The sequence below is a fragment of the Pimephales promelas genome, chromosome 9 (genome assembly GCF_988280905.1).
Source record: "Pimephales promelas chromosome 9, fPimPro1.hap1.1, whole genome shotgun sequence".
NCBI lineage: Eukaryota > Metazoa > Chordata > Actinopteri > Cypriniformes > Leuciscidae > Pimephales > Pimephales promelas.
In genome coordinates, this window is record NC_142777.1 from 23,357,129 (window position 1) to 23,377,987 (window position 20,859).

Sequence of the window (20,859 nt, forward strand, 5' to 3'; positions counted from 1 at the left end):
CCAAGACAGCTAAACAATATAAGGGGACTCATGCAATTAGCAGGAATGCAACTCATGCTGAGTCACAGAAGCAAGATCAGAATCACAAAAACACTCTGACGAACAGCTGACTCCAAATTACAAACACTGATTTGTGAGGCTGGTTTCACCATGCTGTGAGCTGCTTCCTCTCTCTACTTATCTAATATTGTTGGCTGGTGAGCAGTGAGTTAGGTGGGGAAAGGAGGGGCAGAATACAAGCTGAGAGATTCAAGCCTCAGTGGCATTCATTAGTCTGAACCTGCAGAGTGACTGCAGCAAGCTGACCTGTGTGAACCGGCAAGCACTAAAGACTGCCACACTGGGACAATTAAAAACAGGACAGGCACCCTCAATCATACATGTAGGCCCTGATAATACTGTAGCAGCTGTCCTATTGCATGATCTAATGAGTCTTTTCTGTGCATGAAGAGGAACTTTACCTTTTCCAGGCAGCTATCCTCTCCCTGAGAATCATGCAGACCCAGAGTGATTGGTCGGAAAGGAGTGTTCAGAGCAGAAAGGAGTAAAGGAGGGAGGAGAGATGAGACAATAGAGAAACATTGCGTAATCAGAGAGAAGACAGAGACAGTATTGCTATTGCATAATTACAAATAAGCAGCTTTCAGCTACAAACGGTGATCAGTGAACAGCAGAGATTGAAACAGAGATGACTAAAGATGATTGGCTACTCTCTAAATTAAAAATGAATTATATTTTGAGAATATAGTGGAGAATGGAACAGTGATGAACAACACAGAAAATTCGCATGATGACCAACTGCTCCTGAACAAGCTGTATCTCATCAAAACTGTGTACATGACTTCCTCGTTGTAGCCTCATGTCAGAATCATTTCAATCCTTATCTAAAATATGGGGACAAAATTCCTCTCAACTGTCTGTCATTACTTTCCACTGCCAAGAAAGTGAGAAGACTTTCATTTTTGTAATGACAGCCAGTTATCTTTACTTAGCCATGTATCCTGTGATAATAATCCAACCAACTGCAGCTGTGGCCTGTGCCTCACCAGATCGATGAGTTTGGTGATGGGGATCTCACGAATGGGCTTCTTCATACGGCACAGAGTCTCTAGAGATGTGCCAAAACAGCTGGGCAGATAGTTTCCAGAGACAGTGATGAAGTAGTCTTTTCCCCGATCCAAATGAAGCACCAGAATGTCCTCGATTTTATCCTCACCAGAGTTTAGCAGTGTTACAGAATCTTTACTGACATACACCTCCAGGGAGATCTCTATTGCCTCATCTATGTAAAAAAAAAAACCAGGATTATTTTGAGACGGTCTGGTAGATGGGTCTGCATCATAAATCAACAAATTCAGATGACATCATATTTGTGTCCTCTCTACATGATATGGGCAGATGACATGACATTTCTTCATAGAAATTGCTTTTTTATTCTCCTATATTTTCATAATTTGGCACAATAATCCATGATTGTTTAAATGTGTGATGCATTAAAATTATTTTAGCAAAACTAAAATTAAAGTTTTAAAATACACTGAAAAAGTCAAATCGACACTGATCGACACTTTCAAAGCGTGTCATTGGAGAAGGGCAGTTTCTGTCAATGATTTCTACCCTTCAAAACTATTCTGGCCAAATATTTCCCAGTAAAATTTTGTGGTCCTTTTGGAATGTACAATGTGGATACAAATTAGTTATATTTTATGACTGTCAAACGATTAATCTTCACGATTAATTGCATTCAAAATAAAAGTTTGTGCTTACATAATATATGTGGGTGCACACTGTGTATAATTATTTATAATACACACACATGCTTGTATATATTTAGGAAATATTTTCATGTATATACTGTATATAGATTTATATATAATTTATATTACATATAAATATTTTATATATAAATAATATGCATGTGTGTGTCATATATATATATATATATATATCTATACTATACAAAGTGCACCCACATATATTATGTAAACACAAACTTTTATTTTGTATGTGATTAATCGCGAATAATCGTTTGACAGCCCTAATATATTTATTAATCAAAATGGAATCTATTTCCAAAAAATGCCTGTCATGAAATTACATACTGCCCAACTAAAGCGTCTAATATTGTATCTTGATAAAGGAAGACATTATCAAACATTACAAGAATGTGTCATTATTTTTATGACAAAAATACAGGACTGAAATTAGATACTTACTAGGGTCAAGTACGCCTTCACTGGGCTCAGCACGTAGCCAGGGCTTACAGTATTGAGAGTCATTAAGTTTGGGAATGAAGGCAAAGGTGCAAGCAACCTGTCCATCATTAGTGATAAGAAAACTCTGACGCTGCAGCTGACGGAACTTCACATTTTCAAAGGTGAACTGTGGAATAAAGAACAGGGATAATATGAAAATGTGTTTGAATGGTAGTGTATGAGGCTGTAAACATACACTACCAGAAGAAAAGATGGAAGACCTCAGTTAAAAATAGAACTCTTTTAAACTTTTATAACATTTAAAAATGTCCTTTAAAAACAAATCTACACACTGACCCAACTTTTGCATGGTATTAGTATTTGCTTGGTTATTACAAAATACCCTTAGTATGCACTGAAGAAGTGACTCCAGGTGATGCTGATCAGTTTATTTTTAGTCTTTTCTATTTTAAAGACACTGCCCCATTGCATTCAGTCTAAAAGCAATTATGGCACATGTGATTAGACTATAATCCACTCACAGTCCAGAGAACTGCTAAGAATGTGCAAACATTATCGACCCTCCTCTGATATATGGTGAGATCTCAGAGAGAATGGAGGCAGGCCAGAGGATCAATGCAGAGTTTGTCAGAGGATACACCGACCTGTCTGTCTCCCGGTCATTACTCACCTCCCGTCGGGTTAGGGACAAAGAGGGCAGAAAGTCATTTTCCATTCTGTCCATGTCCCGCACAATCTCTTCGAACACCTTCTTGTAGCGCTGCTCTATCACCATTTTCACCTGCAGCACACACATAAAATCAATGTGATGGTCTCAACTCCTTTATTGGAGCATGATGAATGGAGTTAACCTCACCCCGACACTAAAGACAGAGCTGACGGGTTTGTGGTCACTGGTCTTTAGTTCCATGTGACTGCGGTAGTGAAGTTGCTTTACGTTGCTCCCCCTCCAGAGGATACGGTCACACCAGGCAGGGACTCGACACTTCCCACTGTCAACGCACCCCAGAGGACAAAGCCAAATTATGATGTGACAAATTATAAACGTAGTTTTTTTTTTACTTTTAAAGAGCATTTTAACAGCAAGTGATCTTCAAACAATGATGTATAAAGGAAGAAGTCCAAAAAATGTACCTTGAGTCCCATCCATCGGATTTAGCATCATATTTGTAAGTTGGGATGAAATTAATATCCCCTTCCATGAAATCTGTGAAGGCACGTTTAGTCTTTCTCTGGATATTCAGCTGGCAAAGTGAAACAGAAGATGTAATTAAGTGTGCTTTCAGAGCAAAAATGGAAATCTATATTTGGCCGCCACTTAAAGAACTGCCACGAACACTACTGGAAAATACCTTTGTGTTAAAATGTTAATACCTTTAATTAAAAATGTTAATAAAATAATAACATCATAGTTTGATTGAAACGTTGTGGGTCAAACCCCCCCATGAATTTCAGAATTTTATACAATTTTAATTTATATAAACATTACATATTTATAATTCAAATATGTATATGAATTGAATATATAAAAAGCTTTTTCTATTCAGAACTTTAAACTCAAATTGTTGTGCTAATAATATTATTTAATCACAACTGGCCACTTAATTAGGAACACCTTGTTAGTACCGGTTTGGACCCCATTTTCCCTTCAGAACTGCTTTAATTCTTTGTGGCATAGATTCAACAAGGTGCTGGAAACATTCCTCAGAGATTTTGGTCCGTTGACATGATAGTATCAGGCAGTTGCTGCAGATTTGTAGGCTGCACATCTCCAGGTTCCACCACACAATCAAATCCAACCCACAGAACTTTCGCTCACTGCATATTTTCTCTTTTTCGGAATATTCTACGTAAACCCTAGAGATGATTGTGCATTAACCCTTTCTTCTCCACATGCCTATGCATTGAGTTTCTGCTATGCTATTGGCTGATTAGATACTTAGTGTACAAATTAGTGTACTAATAAAGTAGCCAGTGAGTGTATACCCATATTATACATACATGCATATAAATATATATAAAGGATAAAATATTATATTAAAGAGGCATCATCCCCAGGTCTCACCTGATCATACTCCTGAAGCCTCCGTAACTCATTCTCAGCAATAAGTCTCTTTACTTCCACGGTATCATTCAAACATAGTCTGTAGTTAAGATCTCCAAGCCACATCACCACACTTAGAGGAGAAATCATAAGCATTGAAGCATTTAAATATAAGTGCAATCTTAGCTTAAAACATCGTTATCTAATCATGGGATCACAATGTTAGTGAATGACAGGATGGCACTGGATGACAGTAACACTCACTCATGTTTCACTATACTGAGAGGGGGGTATTCCAGCAGGTGGAAACTCATGCGGGCACAGATGTCTTTGTAGTCCTGGTTCCGCCTCTCAAAGTCATCCACATGAGCCGCCAAATGAGAGTTCACGAAGCAGAAGCTGGTATTGTGAAACACAAAACGCACAGCCACTCCTCCTTTATTCCCCTACAGTAATAAAGTAATAAATGTAGGTTAATATTATCCGATCACCGAAATTGAAGTACTGATACTGTAGAAAGTATCATTCGATGTGTTATCATTTCTTTTATTTGTGTAATCAATACCACTCTAAGATTTGCACCATATCTAATACAACAAAAGATATGCATTCTATGCCAAAAGATAGGCTAAAATGTCTTCCAGTTTTGACAAACCACTTCCTATTTTAACAAATGCAAACATACCATTTTATTCATGAGGCCAGTTCCCACAGACTCAGAAGCCACCTCTTTGATGCAATCTTTGTGCACCTTGTTGACATACACCACCATCATCATTCCCACTAGGCGAATGATACGGATCTGAAGACAGCATACAGAACTTCATGAAAAGTCCACATACAATGAAAGCGAGTTGCACATGATTTCTTCAGTTGACTGCCATATGCTACTTTCAGGGTGCCACAGGAACGATAAGACTGCTCTTAGCATTTTAAAGCTAAACTGCAAAAAAATCAGCTGTCGTTCACTCACCTGCATGTATCTGGCTTTATGGTGGAGGCTTCTCTCTACAGCATCAACCCACAACTGTTCTTTGGATGAGTCCATATAGAAAAATGCCTCTGTGCTCAGGTCCAGCTCCTGAAATCTGACAAAAAAACACAAGAAAACAATTAAACAAAGCATAAAGCACTATGACTTTAATCAATCTAACCTATTACTGGACAATGTATAATGTGCAATGATCTATTAAGGGTGAAATACATTAATGCTTGTCACAAAACTTTAAAAAAATGGGATTCCCAAACATGGACCCATTTGTATTCTACACATACATTTCCAGATCTAACAATAGCCTGGTTTTCATTACAGACTTATGCAAAAACGGTGCGATATTTTCAAAATGTCGATAAAAAACTTTTGCAAAATGGCAATAATAAATAATCTCACAATAAGTCATTCCACACATCATGGCAAAGGATGTTAGTACTTTCACGTATAAATCACAGCCACAAGCCATATTTCAGTCGAAGGAGACGTAGGCTTGTTATTCAAGCATTAATGGCAAGGAAATCCCCTTATACTTGGGAGCCTTCAAGTGTGATGAGTTTCTGGGTGTTTCTCCCTCCTATCTGCTTCGAGGTCTTGATAAATAATGAAATTTCTTTGTTGTTTAGAATCCAGTACGTCTTTTATGAGTTTAATCAAGAAAAGTCGAAAGAATGATCGACTTTAACGTTCATCAGGTGACCTGTAAAAGTGAAAAAACAATTTCCAAGTGCAGTTTTCCAAAATATTTATTTTTCGAATTGCCTGAAAAACCACCTCATGTGAGCGTAAAAACTTTTTTTTTGTGACAAATGGGAATTTTTGCAGTTTACATTGGCCGTATTTTCAAATTGCAATTTGAAGGGTAATGGAACGCAGCTAATGTTTCAGAATCGCAGCTAATGTTTCAGAATTATTTTGGAGTGAGGGGTTATTTCTCTGCCACTCACCCCAGTACGTAGACGTCTGGAGGTTCTGGGTCACAGCGCAGCCAGGGCTCAAGACTGCTGTCTGGGGACTGACCGTTCACATTCCAAGTGCCCAAGAAGAACCTTTAAAATACAATGGCTTACTCAAAACACCCGGAATCAGTCAAAACAAAATTATTGGCATTACATTTTCAGCCATGTGACACTCACCGAAAGTTCTTAATGTCTACATATTCTTTCTCTTTCTTGCTGAGGCGATACTTAAGCAGGCCTTCCCTTGACCCTGACTGGCTGCCCATCAAGGTCTGTCTCATAGTGTAGTTGGATGGGCTGTCGGACCAGGAAACTGCACGGTCTACAGACTGAAATCTGCTACAAAAAACAACAGAGTTAAACAAAGCTGAAAATGTACAGGCTTCTGCATTTAAAACCAGAAGCACTCACTCATTTCTGACAGGTGTGGCATTCAGTGCGGAGGGTGGCCTTTCTTTAGCTGTCAGGCCTGCCGTGAGGTTAGTCGATGGCTTGTTTGTGCCTTTTCGAGGGGGAAGAGGGGGCAGTGGTGGAGGGGGCGGCTCTCGTTGTGCAACTATACGGTTTTGTTGGTTCTTCTTCTCTTCCACTTTCATACAATGGTTAAAATTTTCTTCAAAACCAAAATCTGTTGCAAGGGAGAGGGCGGAGTCTATAAACATAGAGAGGAACAGAGCAGTTACAGAACGTTCACGGTCATTGGCGCACCTGGCCTTGTAACCCAATGCAAAAATGGTTATGCTCTGGCATTTCTATTCCATACCTGTGTTTGAGGGCTTTGCTAAAGTACTGTTGTTGATGTTGTTTGAGGTGGATTTGGAGGTTCCTCTTTGAGGTGGAACAGGTATGCAGTCTTTGACTGGAATGGGTACAACGGGCTCCATCTTCCTAGGCAGTGAACTCCTCTCAGCTAAAGGTGGACCAATTAAAAGGGATGTTTCATATATTTATGAAAAAAAAATGAGAATGGCCTTCAAAACATTTTTAGCAGTGGTAGTTATTAATATTAATATTGTCATTTTAGTACAGGCAGTTCTACTTATAAGATTTAACAGTAAAGCACAGGTACAGGCACACGGTTTCATAGTACAGTGGGTATAAACCCTTTGATGCAAGACCCAAAATCTGTACATTCAGAGTACCGTACACAAAGTAACCTCAGAGGGACATGAATTTAAAAAAAAAAATAAACATGACAGAAGAAACTATAATTAAAAGAAAACCAAAACAAGAAAAGCAGGTTTGTATGGTTCTCTATTTTAAACGCTTCCCTGGTCTGGATATAATCTGCTGTCTTCCCTTTTCTTTTTTTTACATCTCTTTTTAAAAAACTGAAGTCATGAATACAAAAATCTTTGACTGACATTTTTTTATACAAGATCTTCTTGAGTTCTCTTACCTTCACTAATTAATAGTTTTAGAGTATTGCAAAAAGTACACAACTATTGACTAGATTTATGCCTAAATTTGCAGTCTGGATGCAAGTAAATTAAAAGTCAATACCAGTCTGCAGATTTTGAGTTTCACAGACATACATTCTGCCCATTAATGTCTAGATAAACTTCTGCCTTTAAAAAAAAAAAACATTTGCTGTCACTAAACTGTCAAAATCCAGTAATTATTTCATCCTCACATTCAGATTCACAGTAAATCTAAAAGTGTATGAGCACAGATAAGCACACTATTCCATCCAGTCTGAGGATATCAAACATGAAAATTTGAAGTAATTTTAGTAGACATATTGTAATGTATGATACGACTTATAACAGACTTGCATAACACTTAACATCACCTCAAACCTCTGTTGCAATTTGTACAGGTCATACTGACTGCATCTACACCCAAGAGTTTTTCAGATTTTAGATAAAGTCCTGTAGTGTATTCCAGCTTAAAGTAGACTTCAGAAAACAGTCAAACATGACTGGCAACACCGGCCAATGGATGAATCAGGAAATGAAGCCTATGCCTCTAAGGTAAGAGTTTAAAGGACAAACATACTCTGAGCTGAATATTACAAGGTGTGGTAACAAATCAGAGAAATCATGCAGAAGGTGGTCTAACCTTTGACCCGATTGTGGCTGTAACAATGTAAACAGAAGTAAACCAACACCAAAGATTTATATCTGTCAAACTTTCTGCCCGACACTGAGGTCAAATTCTTCCAGGCAGCATTCATTACTGATCAAACATATAAAACTGGGTGTTGGTTACCATGGTAAATAAATGATTAGAGTAGTTAATAAATAAGAAATGTGGCTTGATGTTTGTGGAAGCATCCTGTGGAGGGAAAATGAGGTATATCACCTTGCTGTTTGGCCTTCGTCACATGTTGTAAGAAAGACTGAGTGTGCACGTCATCCTGCAGCTCCAGCAGAACCTCTGGCATTTGCTCGCCTCGAAGACGAATCCGTACCGTTGCTGTTGAGGAACAGTGTCACTTTCTCACATCCAAACATCACAGCTGTACATTTGATTCTTTTTTAAAGGCATTTTTTTAAAGTTTATTCATTAATGAAGTATGCATTACCTCCCATAGTACACAAAAACAGTGCATATAATCTTTTGCAATTTCATAGTTTATAAAAATAAAATGGATAAAAGTAGCACTAAGCTGCTAAAGCTGAACACTGCTACAATACACTGCTTATGGCCAGACAGATATGATTCGACCAAAAATTATGTAACGTTTATTTGAAAAATTATGCACTTAAATTATATCCTATGAGAATGTAATAATTCAAAAACACTAAATTAACGCTTGGTAAAATGGCCAGGAAGGAAGAAATCATGAAAATAATTAAATTAAAAAGAAATAATTTTACAAAAGCTAGCTCATTTAAAAAAAAAAAAAAAAAAAAAAAAACTTACTGTCTATCGAGATGTCAATGAGAAGTGCTTCTTCAGCCTCTAAAAGGGAAAATTGAATTAAGTCAGAGAGAGGTGTGTTATACAGGTTTTCAGGGGATATATACCAGGATATTTAAAACATAGCCTGCTGTAAATGGTGACAAATGGTTTTCAAATATTTGATCATGGGAGAGAGATTTTATTATGCAAACACAGTGCTTATTTTCTAAGCCTCACTCACAGAGACCAACGGTGAATTTGTACAGGAAGAAAAATATTATAGTGGGAAGAGAGCAAATGTGTTTACACTTTTAAAAAGTCCTTCTGTAAACTATAAATAGTCATTAGAAACTTACCTCGAACTATCTGAAAATGGTTATTGATGGGGATGGATCGCTGGGGCACTTGGCTTAATACAATTGCTTCAGGGTTTTCCAAAATATCCAACCTAACAACAAGAGACTCATTCATGAAAAGTCCTACAAGAGCACATAACTCATCTCATAAGATTGGGTGATTACACCATTTCTGTTGACTTAATAAGTTTAGCATCCAGCACACTAGGAATGATACACTACCGTTCAAATGTTTGGGGTTAGTAACATCTTTTTTTAAAGGAATTAAAATTGATCAAAAGTGACAGTGAATACATTTAAAATGTTACAAAAGACTGCCACTTCAAATAACTGCTGTTCTTGTGAACTTCTGAAATAAATTGTATCACTGTTTTAATAAGAACACTGACAATGTTTTCAACATTGACGATAATAAGAAACGTTTCCTGAGCAGCAAATTATCATATTAGGATGATTTCTGAAGGATCATGTGACACTGACTGGAGTACAGTAACAATGCTGAAAATTCATAGGAATTATTACATTTCAAAATATACAACAAAAGAAAACAGTTATTTTAAATTGCGATAATATTACACAGTATCACCATTTTACTGCATTTGTGCTCAAATAAATGCAGCCTTGGTGAGAAAATTCTGAGACATTCTGTCAAAAACATGAAAGAAATCGCACTGACCCTAAACTTTTAAACTGTAAATGTAGCTCTGATATAGGGTCCATCATAATCTTATCTCATCAAAAATAAAGCTTCAGAATACAGAAGGGGGAGGGAAGCTTATAAAAGTGCAGCAGGCTGAATACAGTGGAGGGCTAATTGCAGACCATATTTCACTCTCTGACAATAACAGTGCCAACCCCAGGGCATCAGGTTCTTCTTATTGTCTTGCCTCCATTTCACTAAATGGGAAAATCAATTACAGTGGATTATTGGAAAAACCTTCAGATTTCCCTGCCTGAGTATGCCATGCAAACACATGGAGGCAAGACTAGAACCCCTCTGTGCTGCCAGTGAGCCCCGCTCTCTCTCTGTCTCAGAAGACAGTAATTGCTGTAATGGATGCTGTTGCCAGGAAACACAGCACTCATGAACAAGGGAAATTTGGCCTAGACTTACTAAGCAATCTCACATTCAATCAATACAAATAATAGCCTAATGTAGTGATGATGGTTATAATCTGCCCATGCCAAAAATATCTCCCTCCTTTCAGAGGTTAAAGCATGGCATTAAAGTTCGATTGACAGCGTAGCTCAAAAATCCACCCCAAAGGTCTGTCAGGCTAAATGAAACATACTGTAATATAGCATGACTACATGATTCTGGATAGTTTGAGAATCACATTTTTATTTTATTAGAAATCACGATTCTCCCACAACTATATATATATATATATATATATATATATTTCACACCTAAACATGACGACTGCTTTGTCAGCGGCAGCGCCAACACAGATCTGAGTGTTCGCTGGGAACGTACTAGTCAAAGGTTTAAATGACCTTGGCAAATCATCATACTTCAAGAATAAGATCACATAGGTGCTTCGAATTCGCAATCGTTTAACGATTCATTCGTGCAGCTTTATTGTAATATACTTCTATTAGCTTGTTATACTTTCAGTGCTCCTTGCAAAGATGCTCGAGCATTTCAGGTTAAAGAAATGTAATCAAAAAATGTAAACTCAGTCATCATCTACTCACAATCACAGCATTCTAAACCTGTAAGGCTTTCATCTTCAAAACACAAATTAAGATATTTTTAATAAAATCTTTGATATTTCTGTCCCTCCACTGAAGGCCCAGTCCACCACTTTGACTCTTCAAAATGTTCATATAGAGATTGTAAAATAAATCCATATGCATAGTTAAGACTTCTGAAGAGTTACAATCACTTTATAAGATAAATTTTTATTCACATATAATTTTTGATTAACATATACACAGAGCTCATTAAACATGATAAAAGTTCAAACATGCTTGCAGCGCAAGAACCAATGATGATTGTTCTTGCGTTACGCATGTATGGTTGACCTGCGGTTGAGCTGCGGTTGACCATATTTGATGTGCTCCATGTATGTGCATTGAAATATTTATATGTAAGTCAAGCTTTATTTTTACAGCACAATTAAAAAAAACAACTGAAGTTGACTCAAAGTTCTTTACTGATCAAGCAAGAATAAATCAACATATTTAAATACAACAATCATTCTATCAGCTTCAAAACCCCATTTCATGATCTATTCAAAAGCCAAATAAAACCGAAATATGTTTTTAAAGAAGACTTAAAAATGGCATATTTAATTCCTAAAACACGTGAATAAAAGCCTAAATTCATTTAAATTTTGAGTGAACTAACAACTAAATTTATAAATTTCCCCCCTGGGGATTAATAAAGTAAATCAAACAGTGTACTTTTTTTAACGAGATGTCATTACAAAGAGTTTCAACAAATATAATTTGTGACCTTTTTTACCCAGTCAGTTCTCGAGCTTTGAGTAAAGCTGAGTGTGTACACTTTTAATGCAGTTAAAGAGTTTGTGTGCTCATGTGAGGCTTATTAGGCTCTAGGACACAGAGGTGGAATGTAGCATAATGGGCAGCATGCTGGCATGCAACGAAAGCCACACTGACTAAATGCCATCTGACTGCACAATCTTTCACATAGTCTTCTCACATCTATAGTAACTGGCAAATAGATTCAAATATAATGGACAGTTTTCACTTTTCTGGGGTTCTTGCTTCTATAGGGGTGAATAAAAGACAAAAGCAAATAAGATTTTTTCACTCCCAATGTTGTTTTCACTCTTTGCAAAAAAAGGAAAAAATATTTGATTATAGCAGTCAGAAGACAAAGATGTCAAATTTACTGCCAATCCATTTCACTAGAAACACACTTGCAGTTGTATCAAGTAGTTGTTGTTTTATAATGTAATTCCAAGGTAATATAACAAAATATAGTGTAATGTACATTACATTTTTTTTTTTAAATGATAATACAAAAAAGCTTACATAGTATATAATAATTGTGGGAATGCTTCATCATAGTCAGTAAAAAGGGTCCATAATCATGAATTTAGCAATGTCTTGTTAAAAAAACAAAAAAAAAAACAAATAGCAGCCTGTTAAAAGCCAGCTGCATTCTCAAGATAGATATTCTAGTTTGATGAATATAGTAATTAGATGTCCTTCGTTTGTGGGTTTGGTAACTAATGTCAAAAAGGCTTAAAATGACCACACAATCATCAGTGTAATAACACAAACAGGCACCAGACAGAGATTAAACAGCAGCTCAACATTCTCAGGCTTTAGCATTTTCTTTTCCAACAAACCCTGTTTTACACATAAGTTTAGTGTGAATAAAGAGGAATGAAAAACTGAGATCGGAGTCTACTCACTTGAACTGTCCAGAACACTGTAACAGGGACAGGAGTCTTGGTTCTTTCTGTCCGCTTGTGAGCTCGTGTCCTCTAACAGTCTGAAAAAATCACTGTCAAGGATTCAACTGAATGGCAATTGGAGGCAGAGAAAATGGATGGAAAGTGTGACGACTCATGGCTCTCTCCCTGCCTCACAAAATCAAAGAACTTGTTGGACTTTATACAACTTCATTAGGTAACGTTAACCAATAAAACAATCCATAACATAGCCTACTACAAGATGCGTAAAAATCATAACATTGTGTATTCTCTTTGTAGCCTACAGCTACAACATGTCATACCTTACACACACATCATATCAGATCATATCATATCAAGTGACATGACATGAATGTCACACAATGCCGTTCCAAGTTATTCCTAGGAATGTAAGAACAGTGATGGAATATGTTTGGATAAACAACACTTCTGTTTGACAACAGAGAGAAAACGGCAACAAAAAGACAGCATTTGTATTCTTTTAAGCCTCTTTATTACACTGGCATAACGAAAATAAATGTTATTTTTACCTTTAAGTTACAGCTAGGCTAACAAGACATGGCGGCTAAATGGCTTCACAAGAGACTACTTTAGCTCTAAACAAAATGAAAATGAACAACTGAGCTCTCAAATAAAGGATACGGCCAAACATTGGCTATCTGAAATCCCGAACGAATGCTCCATCGTGAAGGTTGTTAAATATGTTAAAGCCGTCAGGCAGTTAGCTAACAGGCTAACCTCAGGAACGGCGCGAGAGCGAGTGTTTTCCCATGTCAGGCTCCACCCCACCCCTTCGCGTGAAATTGGGAAGTTCGGATCATTTCACTGACTCGGATCTTTGAGTCTCGTTCAGCAAAATGAACAAATCTTTTTTTCGAGTCATTTCGTTCGTTTCAGCATTATATAATTAAAATGGCATGTTAAATATACCAACACATCTAGTACTTACGAAAATGTTGATTACATTTATTAAAAGAATTAAAATAAACTATAGGGTAATGCAGCCAAAGCTAAGCGATTAAACCAGAATGTTTTATTAAAATTGATAAGTTGTTGGGTCTTAAGTTCAGGCTATTGCAGTCTGATTACCCTATTAGTCCTATTTATTCACGTACAGTTGTAATAAAAGTAATTGTTTCAATAGTGTTGTCAACATAACACTTGTAACAAAATGTTTCCATCATGTAGGCTAGCTAGCTTGCTGGTTAAACAACAGCAGAGAATGTATTCTATTGGGATATGGGGAGAACTCCCACTCAAATTAAAGCAGCACTATGCAGTATTTATTTATTTATTTTTTTATTTATTTTTTACCTTAACTGAATAGCGAGGAGTTATTGCAATGGTTAAATGACTATTTTCGGGTTGAATGTTGGGCGTCTCAGGGGGTTTCAGGTGCAGGTGCAGGTGCTGAATTATATCGACGATTGGTTGATTCTAGCTCAGTCGAGAACCGAACTGTTACACCATAGGTCTTTGATTCTGAACCATAAGTGTCTGGGTATCAGAATCAATCTATCCAAGTGAAAACTGAATCCCAGTTTTCGACTCTATGACAATGAGAGAACACTCACAATGAGAGTACACTCTCTATTCAACAGCTCGCAGCCTCTTTCAGGGCAGGCAAACACTCACGCCTTAAAAAAGTTTCAAAGACTTTTGGGGCTCGTGGCAGCTGCATCATCAGTGCTCCATTTGGGACTACCACGCATGCGCCAGCTGCAACACTGGCTCAAACAGTGTATGCCATGCCAGCCCGCTTGTGGTGGTCAGGCAGCCTAGTCATGGTGAATCACAGTAAATTCAAACCAAATCCCTGGTTGGCTGTGTTTGATAGGCTATGCAAATATATTTTATTTTCAATGTGCACAACATCTAAAGAAATCACACCTCCACTCATTTATTAAACCAGTTCGAATTATACATGAAAATGGGTACATAAATACAGTCTATTCATAAAACACAAGCAGGTGGGCTTGATAAGGATGTCACAGATGTCATTCTTCTTTATGCATTTAAGATCCAGACAATATAATCTTATCATTCATGTTAAATAGTAGAATATAATTAGTGTTTGTTTTATTACACATTGATCAATCAGATTTGCTGAGAACATCGAGATCAGGCAGAGGAGGTTTTGATTTTGTGCATGGCATAAGGGCTGGAGTTGATATGTGGCCAGATGACTCCATTTGGCATCTCAGGTTTGTCCTCATCCCTTCTCTCCTCCATTACCACTGTCATTATCATCTCTTGGTTGAACGTGTCAGGCGTGCGATACGGGCGCGCAAGGTGGCGAAAAGAAGAACGCAAGGATGCGTCATCATCATCAAAATCCTCTATTAGTCCTCTCTGTGACCTGTGGGAGGACTTCAGCTCATCTCCTAGCTCAGACGCCAAGTCTTTCAGATCTCGAATCAGGGTGGATTTGAGACCGAACAAACAAAGCAAGAAGAACAGACCAGCACATATTCCTGAGACAAAGTATAAAGCCACTGTCTCCGGAAGACCTTAGGAAAATGGAAAAGAGAGACCAAATTAACATTTAAAATGTAATAAACAATACATTCAACAATGACGAGGAGAAGAGATTAAAAAAGTAATTAGTAAAATATAGTAAATGAGAAGGCCATAGCTGACTACTAATGTTAGCAAACCACAAAGCGAGATTAATTGTTTTTGCATTATTATTTTTTAATAAATTACTTTGATGTTAGTGGTACATGTACTGTAACATTTATGTTTCTATTTAAAAAAAAAAAAATAATAAAAACACCCAAAAAAGAAAAGTGAATAAGTAAAAATGGCACCAAATCATTCGAACATTCTGGGATCAGGCCACACATCTAACGTACCCTGGATCTGGGAAAAGATTTCCAGAGAGTTGGTGAAAATGTTTTGTGGTCTGGACACACCGGGGCCAGTATACCACCCTCCTGTGAAGGGGGGAGAGGGGATTGGATCCTGCAGTCAGCAGGACCATCAACAACCACTGACTAACAGTTATGTTATTCATACGGTTGAGGTAAAAATGTTACATATACCTTGAAAAAATCAGTAAAATGTTAATAATTTTAACAAAATAAGGATAATAAAAATGTTTGCTGCTGAATTTATACAAATGACTGTTAATGCATTTTGTTGCCGCCTTTAGCATGTGTTTTCAGTTTTCACATTTTGCAATAGTTGTTTATGAATCCTTAGAGTGAAAAGATGAATATCAAAATCATATAGTAACTGGAAAGGATTTAAATAAGCAGAAGATTCTGGAAAACAAAAAAAAATGTGCAGAACCTGGACGATTTCTCTGAAAAACACGATTTAACTAACTACAAATTTTAATGATCCCTCTTATTTTGTTTAAATTATTAATTAAATTAATGACATTCTGCAAGGTACTTGTGAACTTTTGACCACAATTTTATATCTCTCCTGTCATATTTTTACTTGCAATACTAACACATGGAATAAGTCGCAGTTATTATGTTAAAATCATCTTTTTAATACAAGTCAGTTTAATAAAATGAAATTAGCCGAGCAATGATCGTTTACACCATAAACTCCTTTTTCTTACCGTGCGTATAGTCAGAGAGCAAGAAAGGATCTGTGTTTCCACGTCCAACATCTTCCAGTAGATACCTTGGTACTTAAATGCGCAACAAAAAAGAAAGTCTTTTTATGACTGTTTCAACAGAGAATAAGGTGATCACAGTTTTTCAAAACCTCTTGAAACTCACCGCAGGTGAAGGAAACTCGCAAGTGCTTTCTGGTGCCAGGGAAACAGGGGTCTCCAAAACCCTGAGCATCAGCCAACACAGAGCAGTTCGTCCTGCCATGACACTTCCTTGACACCCTCCTCAAGGCTGACGGAGATAAGCACTCTGACAGGAAACATAATCTCATCAAATGAATTTGAACACATATTTTACTGCCTCTTCTATTGTAGCAAAACATGCCCACTAGATGGAAGAAGTGTGTTATATTTTATTCTCAGACCTATGTCTGTTTTTGTTTTAGCCTCTTGAGGGCACTCAAGACTGTCGTGCTCCAAGTGGCCAAACGTGGCTGAATAGATGGCCAGAACCGTGTCATTCTTACAGGCCAGCTTGAGCCGCTCATTCTCACACACTGTTCTCGAGCGATGATGCTCTGCGGAGAAAGGAAAATCACTGATGTGCTGCTCGGTTACAATCTCGCTAAAGTGAAGCACAACATATAGGTGTCTCACCGGGCTTGCACTTGTAGGAGACAATGATGTATTTGCTGGTTTCAGGGCAGGGATCTTGACCAAACACAGGACTCACCACTGGAATCTGACACTCCCATCGATCCTGGCACTCAGACATCACTTTCTGACCATGAAATTCATCATGTGAGTTTTTTGCCTCTAGAATTAAAGAATGAGTAAATGCAGATCAATGATACCTGAATGGCTGTGGTTGATATACAGTTGGTGTTTTCCTCTGTTATGTTTGGGTTTGTGTGTGGGCATAGATATGGACTCGGGACACGGCGTCCATAAAACGCTGAGAGGACAGAAACAGATGTTCTAGTAGGGCATCTGATGGACAGTGTCTCTCCATCACAGGCATGGGCAGTGTGGTTCTTCAGGATCCTATGGAGGTAATCTGAGGAGAAAAAATAGACTGATATGCACAGCAGCTTTTAAAGTGGTCTTAACATAAGTTAATGAGTAAAGGCACTGCTCAGCATAGAAGCAAGGCATTGTTAATGCATTTAGAGAAACCACTACACAACAGCATTGTTGACCACAATTGTACACTTATGGTGTAAATCGAGCAATGTGACAATGGACAAACCAACTCCCGCACTTATCTTTTCTTGCAAATGCAAATGTGGTTGACATTATGATGTCTTCTCAGGTACAGTCATACATTAACAGAGATCTGGTGGGTCGGAACCCAGGACAGGAACATAAAATAAAATAAAATGAAATGATAATCATTTTACCCTTGGTGTGCCTATGCAGTTATTAATACAAGTTTATTAATAAAAATGTTTCTTATTGATTATTAAATATGAATAATAATGTTTTTTTTATGGGGATGGTAATTAAATAAATAAAATAAAATAATTGGTAACACTTTATTTTGATGGTCCCTTTGAACATTCTGTTGACTAAAAGTAACTTAGCAATTATATCACTGTAAAAAAAATATTTTCAAGATTTTTTATCACAACATTTTTTCTTTTGTCAAATCAACTTAAATAGTTTATTTAGTTGAGATAACTTATTTGAGTTTCGGATGATTAACTCAGTCTCCTTCATTGTATTTAACTCACTTTTTCCAGTTCAATCAACTTAAAATTTTAAGGCAACCAGGTTACTTACTTTTTTAAGTTAAACCAACAATATTTTTTATGTTGTACTAACTCTCATTAGAGTATAATAGACTGTCAGATTAATATCTGATAACTCTTTATTGTAATGATCCTCTAACTAATGACCATAAGTAACTTTGCAACTACATGCCAACTTATTCTAACCAATACTCTTCTAACACTCTAATGAGAGTTAGTAGACATGTATAGGTGCAATGTTACTTACAGTCAACAAAATGTGTTAAAAGGACCATCAAAATAAATTAAAACCAAAATATTTCTTGATAAGCCAAGTTTTATTAATATATTTCAGTGTTTTAAGTATTTTAATATATTTAATATAAGTTAAGCTCCTATTGAGTTATTGTTTCTTTTGAAAATTGTATATTTCAAATACTGCAGTGAAAGAGAGAGGCAGAGGTCAGCCATGAGGAAATGAGGAAAGATTTGAAAGCGTTCTGCACTGCAGATTTGAGATTTAAATGTTATGAAGTGGACAACACAAATGACACAGAACATTTTTCTCTTTCTTATCCTGCACTTTTCCACAAAGCTCAGGTTTCAAGCTTTTTTCATGCCCTTTAGCCTATTCAGTATGTTCCTTCATTGGACCGTATCTGTGAGTATTCAATGAAGGAACAGGATCAAGGGTAACGTCTGGCCTGTCTCTCTTGTGTTAGGACATTCTGCATCTGTAGAGCCCTCTGTTATGCAGTGCCAGGCACAGACACACTCCCAAATAAACACAATGAGCTATTCTTGGCTGATTATCATTCTTGAAGGCATTATGTATTGTATAGGGGGGGACTTGGGGGAGATACAGATAGACAATCAGAAACAATTAAATCAAGAATGCAAAAAGTGTCTCTGAAATTTAATAATATATTTTTTTTAAGTAATATGTGTTAATAAACATATTAACACTGCTGTTGGACTTGCTGTGGATTAATGTATTTGATAGTATTTTAGTGTATATTGCCCATAACATTATACACTTTGTCAACCAGCTTCAACACAAAATGTTTGTCTTTGGTTCTGAATGGGGTAATGTTGCCTTGCCCTCCTATATGGATGGTGCTCAAACAATAGAAGAGGAAGGGACACTCATCTCTCTGATGCTCTACAGATTGTTGACAAGGACTATGTAAAAGACAAAACACGGAATGTGCTCTTTCCTTTGAGACAGCATGCAGTGTTTCCTCTATCACAGCCACAAAATTCGAGAAAAACACTTACTAGAGAAATCTGGAGCTGATGAGGATTGCCCTGTGTGGACAGCTAGGACGAATGAGAAGAAACACCAGGACCACCAAGAGCTCCATAGAGACATAGTGCACAACGCACATTACGAACCGCTGTGATTTTTAACTTGGAGAAGTTGTTTGGCTGTTTACTGTCCTCTGACTTCTGACCAAGAGAAAAGGGTCAATGGTGGCATTGTGCGGAGCGAAGAACAAGCGCTCTTTCAACAGCACTGACACATTTGTCTCACTGCACTGTTTAGTTTTCATGCTTGTTTTCCATCTATTTATCAAAAGGGCTTTTTGAGGTGACAAGGTTCACACATCTGTTTAATAAGTAGCCACCCTGATGACAATAAATGCAGTTTCTAGTCAAATATACAGCAAAAAACACTTTCTTAATCAGTATTTTAGTCTTTTTAAAGTAAAAACAAGTTCAATTTTCATATGTTGTTTGTAATCATCTATCTAAATAAATTAATGCACAAAAGCTCTGTATTTCGAATAAATGTTGTTTTGAACTAATCCTGAAAAAATAAATCATCATGCTTTACACTAAATTATTAATCAGGCAAACTATTTTCAAACTATTTTAATGAAAAATAAAAACTTTTCTGGAGAGTGGAGTAATGGCTGTACAATTTTTGATCTTCTTTTAGGTGTGTTTATAATTTTTTTTTACTGGAAAACAAGATCAATTCTGAATAAAACGTGCAGTTTTTAGTGTAAAGGGTCATGCATTAAATCAGATTTCTCTTCATTTCTCTACAGTAAGAAAAACCTCAAAACAAGAAACAGTCTTTGCTGAGCTTGACGGTTTTGTTTCCTTTGCTGGCATTTATGTATAAATGACAGAAGTGGGTACTCAACATTGGGGTCCTGTTTAGGTAGATAAAGCAAGGATTTTCCAAGCTGTGTGTTCCCAGCTGCTGGATGTCCTGTAGATAGCCTATCATCTCAGGATAAGAGCTTCCTCTCTCAGCCTGAGGAAGGGAGAGGTCAGTGGTTAGTGAGCACATCACATTTCTCTCTATTCCAGAAATAATAGGAGACCTCAATATGAGCTGTCAGTCTGCTATCTCTATGAGAATAGTATGTTTTCTGAACAAGCAATGAGTATTGAGCAGAGGTCAGAAAACAATTTACAGACAGTGCATCTTAGCTTTCTCAGCACTTTGTCAATATAATCACCCTCCCCAAGTTAAAGAACCACAACCCCCACATATGAGATCAGTCTAGTGCCTGAGAGGAGTGTTTGTGATTTAAATTGGAGCTGTGTTGATTATGGAGACAAATGCTAATGTGCTGACCTCTGACATGTTTGCTTATGATTGCAGCGGTGCCATGAGATTAGATGCATAGAATTTTGCATCGTCACAGCTCATCATCTCCATGGTGATTTCTTGTTTGGTGGTATATTCCATGTGGTGGTGCAGCTCTGTATGTTAA

The 20,859-nt window shown here is 37.0% G+C and overlaps 2 protein-coding genes across 7 annotated transcripts in view; both read right to left on the minus strand.

Annotated features, from left to right (window-relative positions):
• The window catches only part of ocrl (OCRL inositol polyphosphate-5-phosphatase), a 20,498-nt gene extending 6,870 nt beyond the window's left edge, over positions 1-13,628 (minus strand). Inside the window, exons 1-19 of one of the 4 annotated variants that reach the window (XM_039664604.2) lie at positions 13,469-13,628; positions 12,806-12,885; positions 9,414-9,505; positions 9,079-9,117; positions 8,515-8,628; positions 6,974-7,120; positions 6,622-6,862; positions 6,388-6,546; positions 6,199-6,300; positions 5,234-5,348; positions 4,946-5,062; positions 4,525-4,706; positions 4,282-4,393; positions 3,351-3,460; positions 3,073-3,208; positions 2,887-2,997; positions 2,217-2,382; positions 1,047-1,282; positions 462-485 (exon numbers count right to left, since the gene is read on the minus strand). In XM_039664604.2, coding sequence (XP_039520538.2) covers positions 462-485; positions 1,047-1,282; positions 2,217-2,382; positions 2,887-2,997; positions 3,073-3,208; positions 3,351-3,460; positions 4,282-4,393; positions 4,525-4,706; positions 4,946-5,062; positions 5,234-5,348; positions 6,199-6,300; positions 6,388-6,546; positions 6,622-6,862; positions 6,974-7,120; positions 8,515-8,628; positions 9,079-9,117; positions 9,414-9,505; positions 12,806-12,885; positions 13,469-13,510 — 2,325 coding nt within the window. In that variant the 5' untranslated portion in view covers positions 13,511-13,628. Of the gene's footprint in view, positions 1-461; positions 486-1,046; positions 1,283-2,216; positions 2,383-2,886; positions 2,998-3,072; positions 3,209-3,350; positions 3,461-4,281; positions 4,394-4,524; positions 4,707-4,945; positions 5,063-5,233; positions 5,349-6,198; positions 6,301-6,387; positions 6,550-6,621; positions 6,863-6,973; positions 7,121-8,514; positions 8,629-9,078; positions 9,118-9,413; positions 9,506-12,805; positions 12,886-13,468 lie in introns of all 4 variants that reach the window. The other 3 variants (XM_039664603.2, XM_039664608.2, XM_039664605.2) reach the window with 3 other exon arrangements.
• Positions 13,629-14,651: 1,023 nt separating this feature from the next.
• Positions 14,652-19,594, minus strand: LOC120474385 (protein eva-1 homolog C). 3 transcript variants are annotated; one of them, XM_039664600.2, is made up of 8 exons: positions 19,406-19,593; positions 17,252-17,454; positions 17,055-17,178; positions 16,823-16,975; positions 16,564-16,707; positions 16,401-16,472; positions 15,682-15,762; positions 14,652-15,336 (listed from the first exon to the last, which is right to left on the minus strand). In XM_039664600.2, exons 1-8 carry the CDS (start codon positions 19,497-19,499, stop codon positions 14,948-14,950), a joined length of 1,260 nt encoding a protein of 419 aa, XP_039520534.2. In that variant the 5' UTR covers positions 19,500-19,593; the 3' UTR covers positions 14,652-14,947. The 3 variants fall into 3 exon arrangements, with proteins under 3 accessions (XP_039520534.2, XP_039520536.2, XP_088991021.1); XM_089134895.1 differs by having other exon boundaries at positions 15,070-15,336; positions 15,682-15,790; positions 19,406-19,594; XM_039664602.2 differs by lacking the exon at positions 15,682-15,762 and having other exon boundaries at positions 19,406-19,592.
• Positions 19,595-20,859: the final 1,265 nt, after the last annotated feature.

Coding starts and splice junctions, on each gene's coding strand:
- LOC120474385 (XM_039664600.2), bottom strand. CDS start 19,499: ATGTCTCTATGGAGCTCTTGGTGGTCCTGGTGTTTCTTCTCATTCGTC. Junction 17,455..19,405: donor ATCAGCTCCAGATTTCTCTA/GTAAGTGTTTTT, acceptor TTTTCTCCTCAG/ATTACCTCCATAGGATCCTG. Junction 16,473..16,563: donor GCGAGTTTCCTTCACCTGCG/GTGAGTTTCAAG, acceptor TGCGCATTTAAG/TACCAAGGTATCTACTGGAA.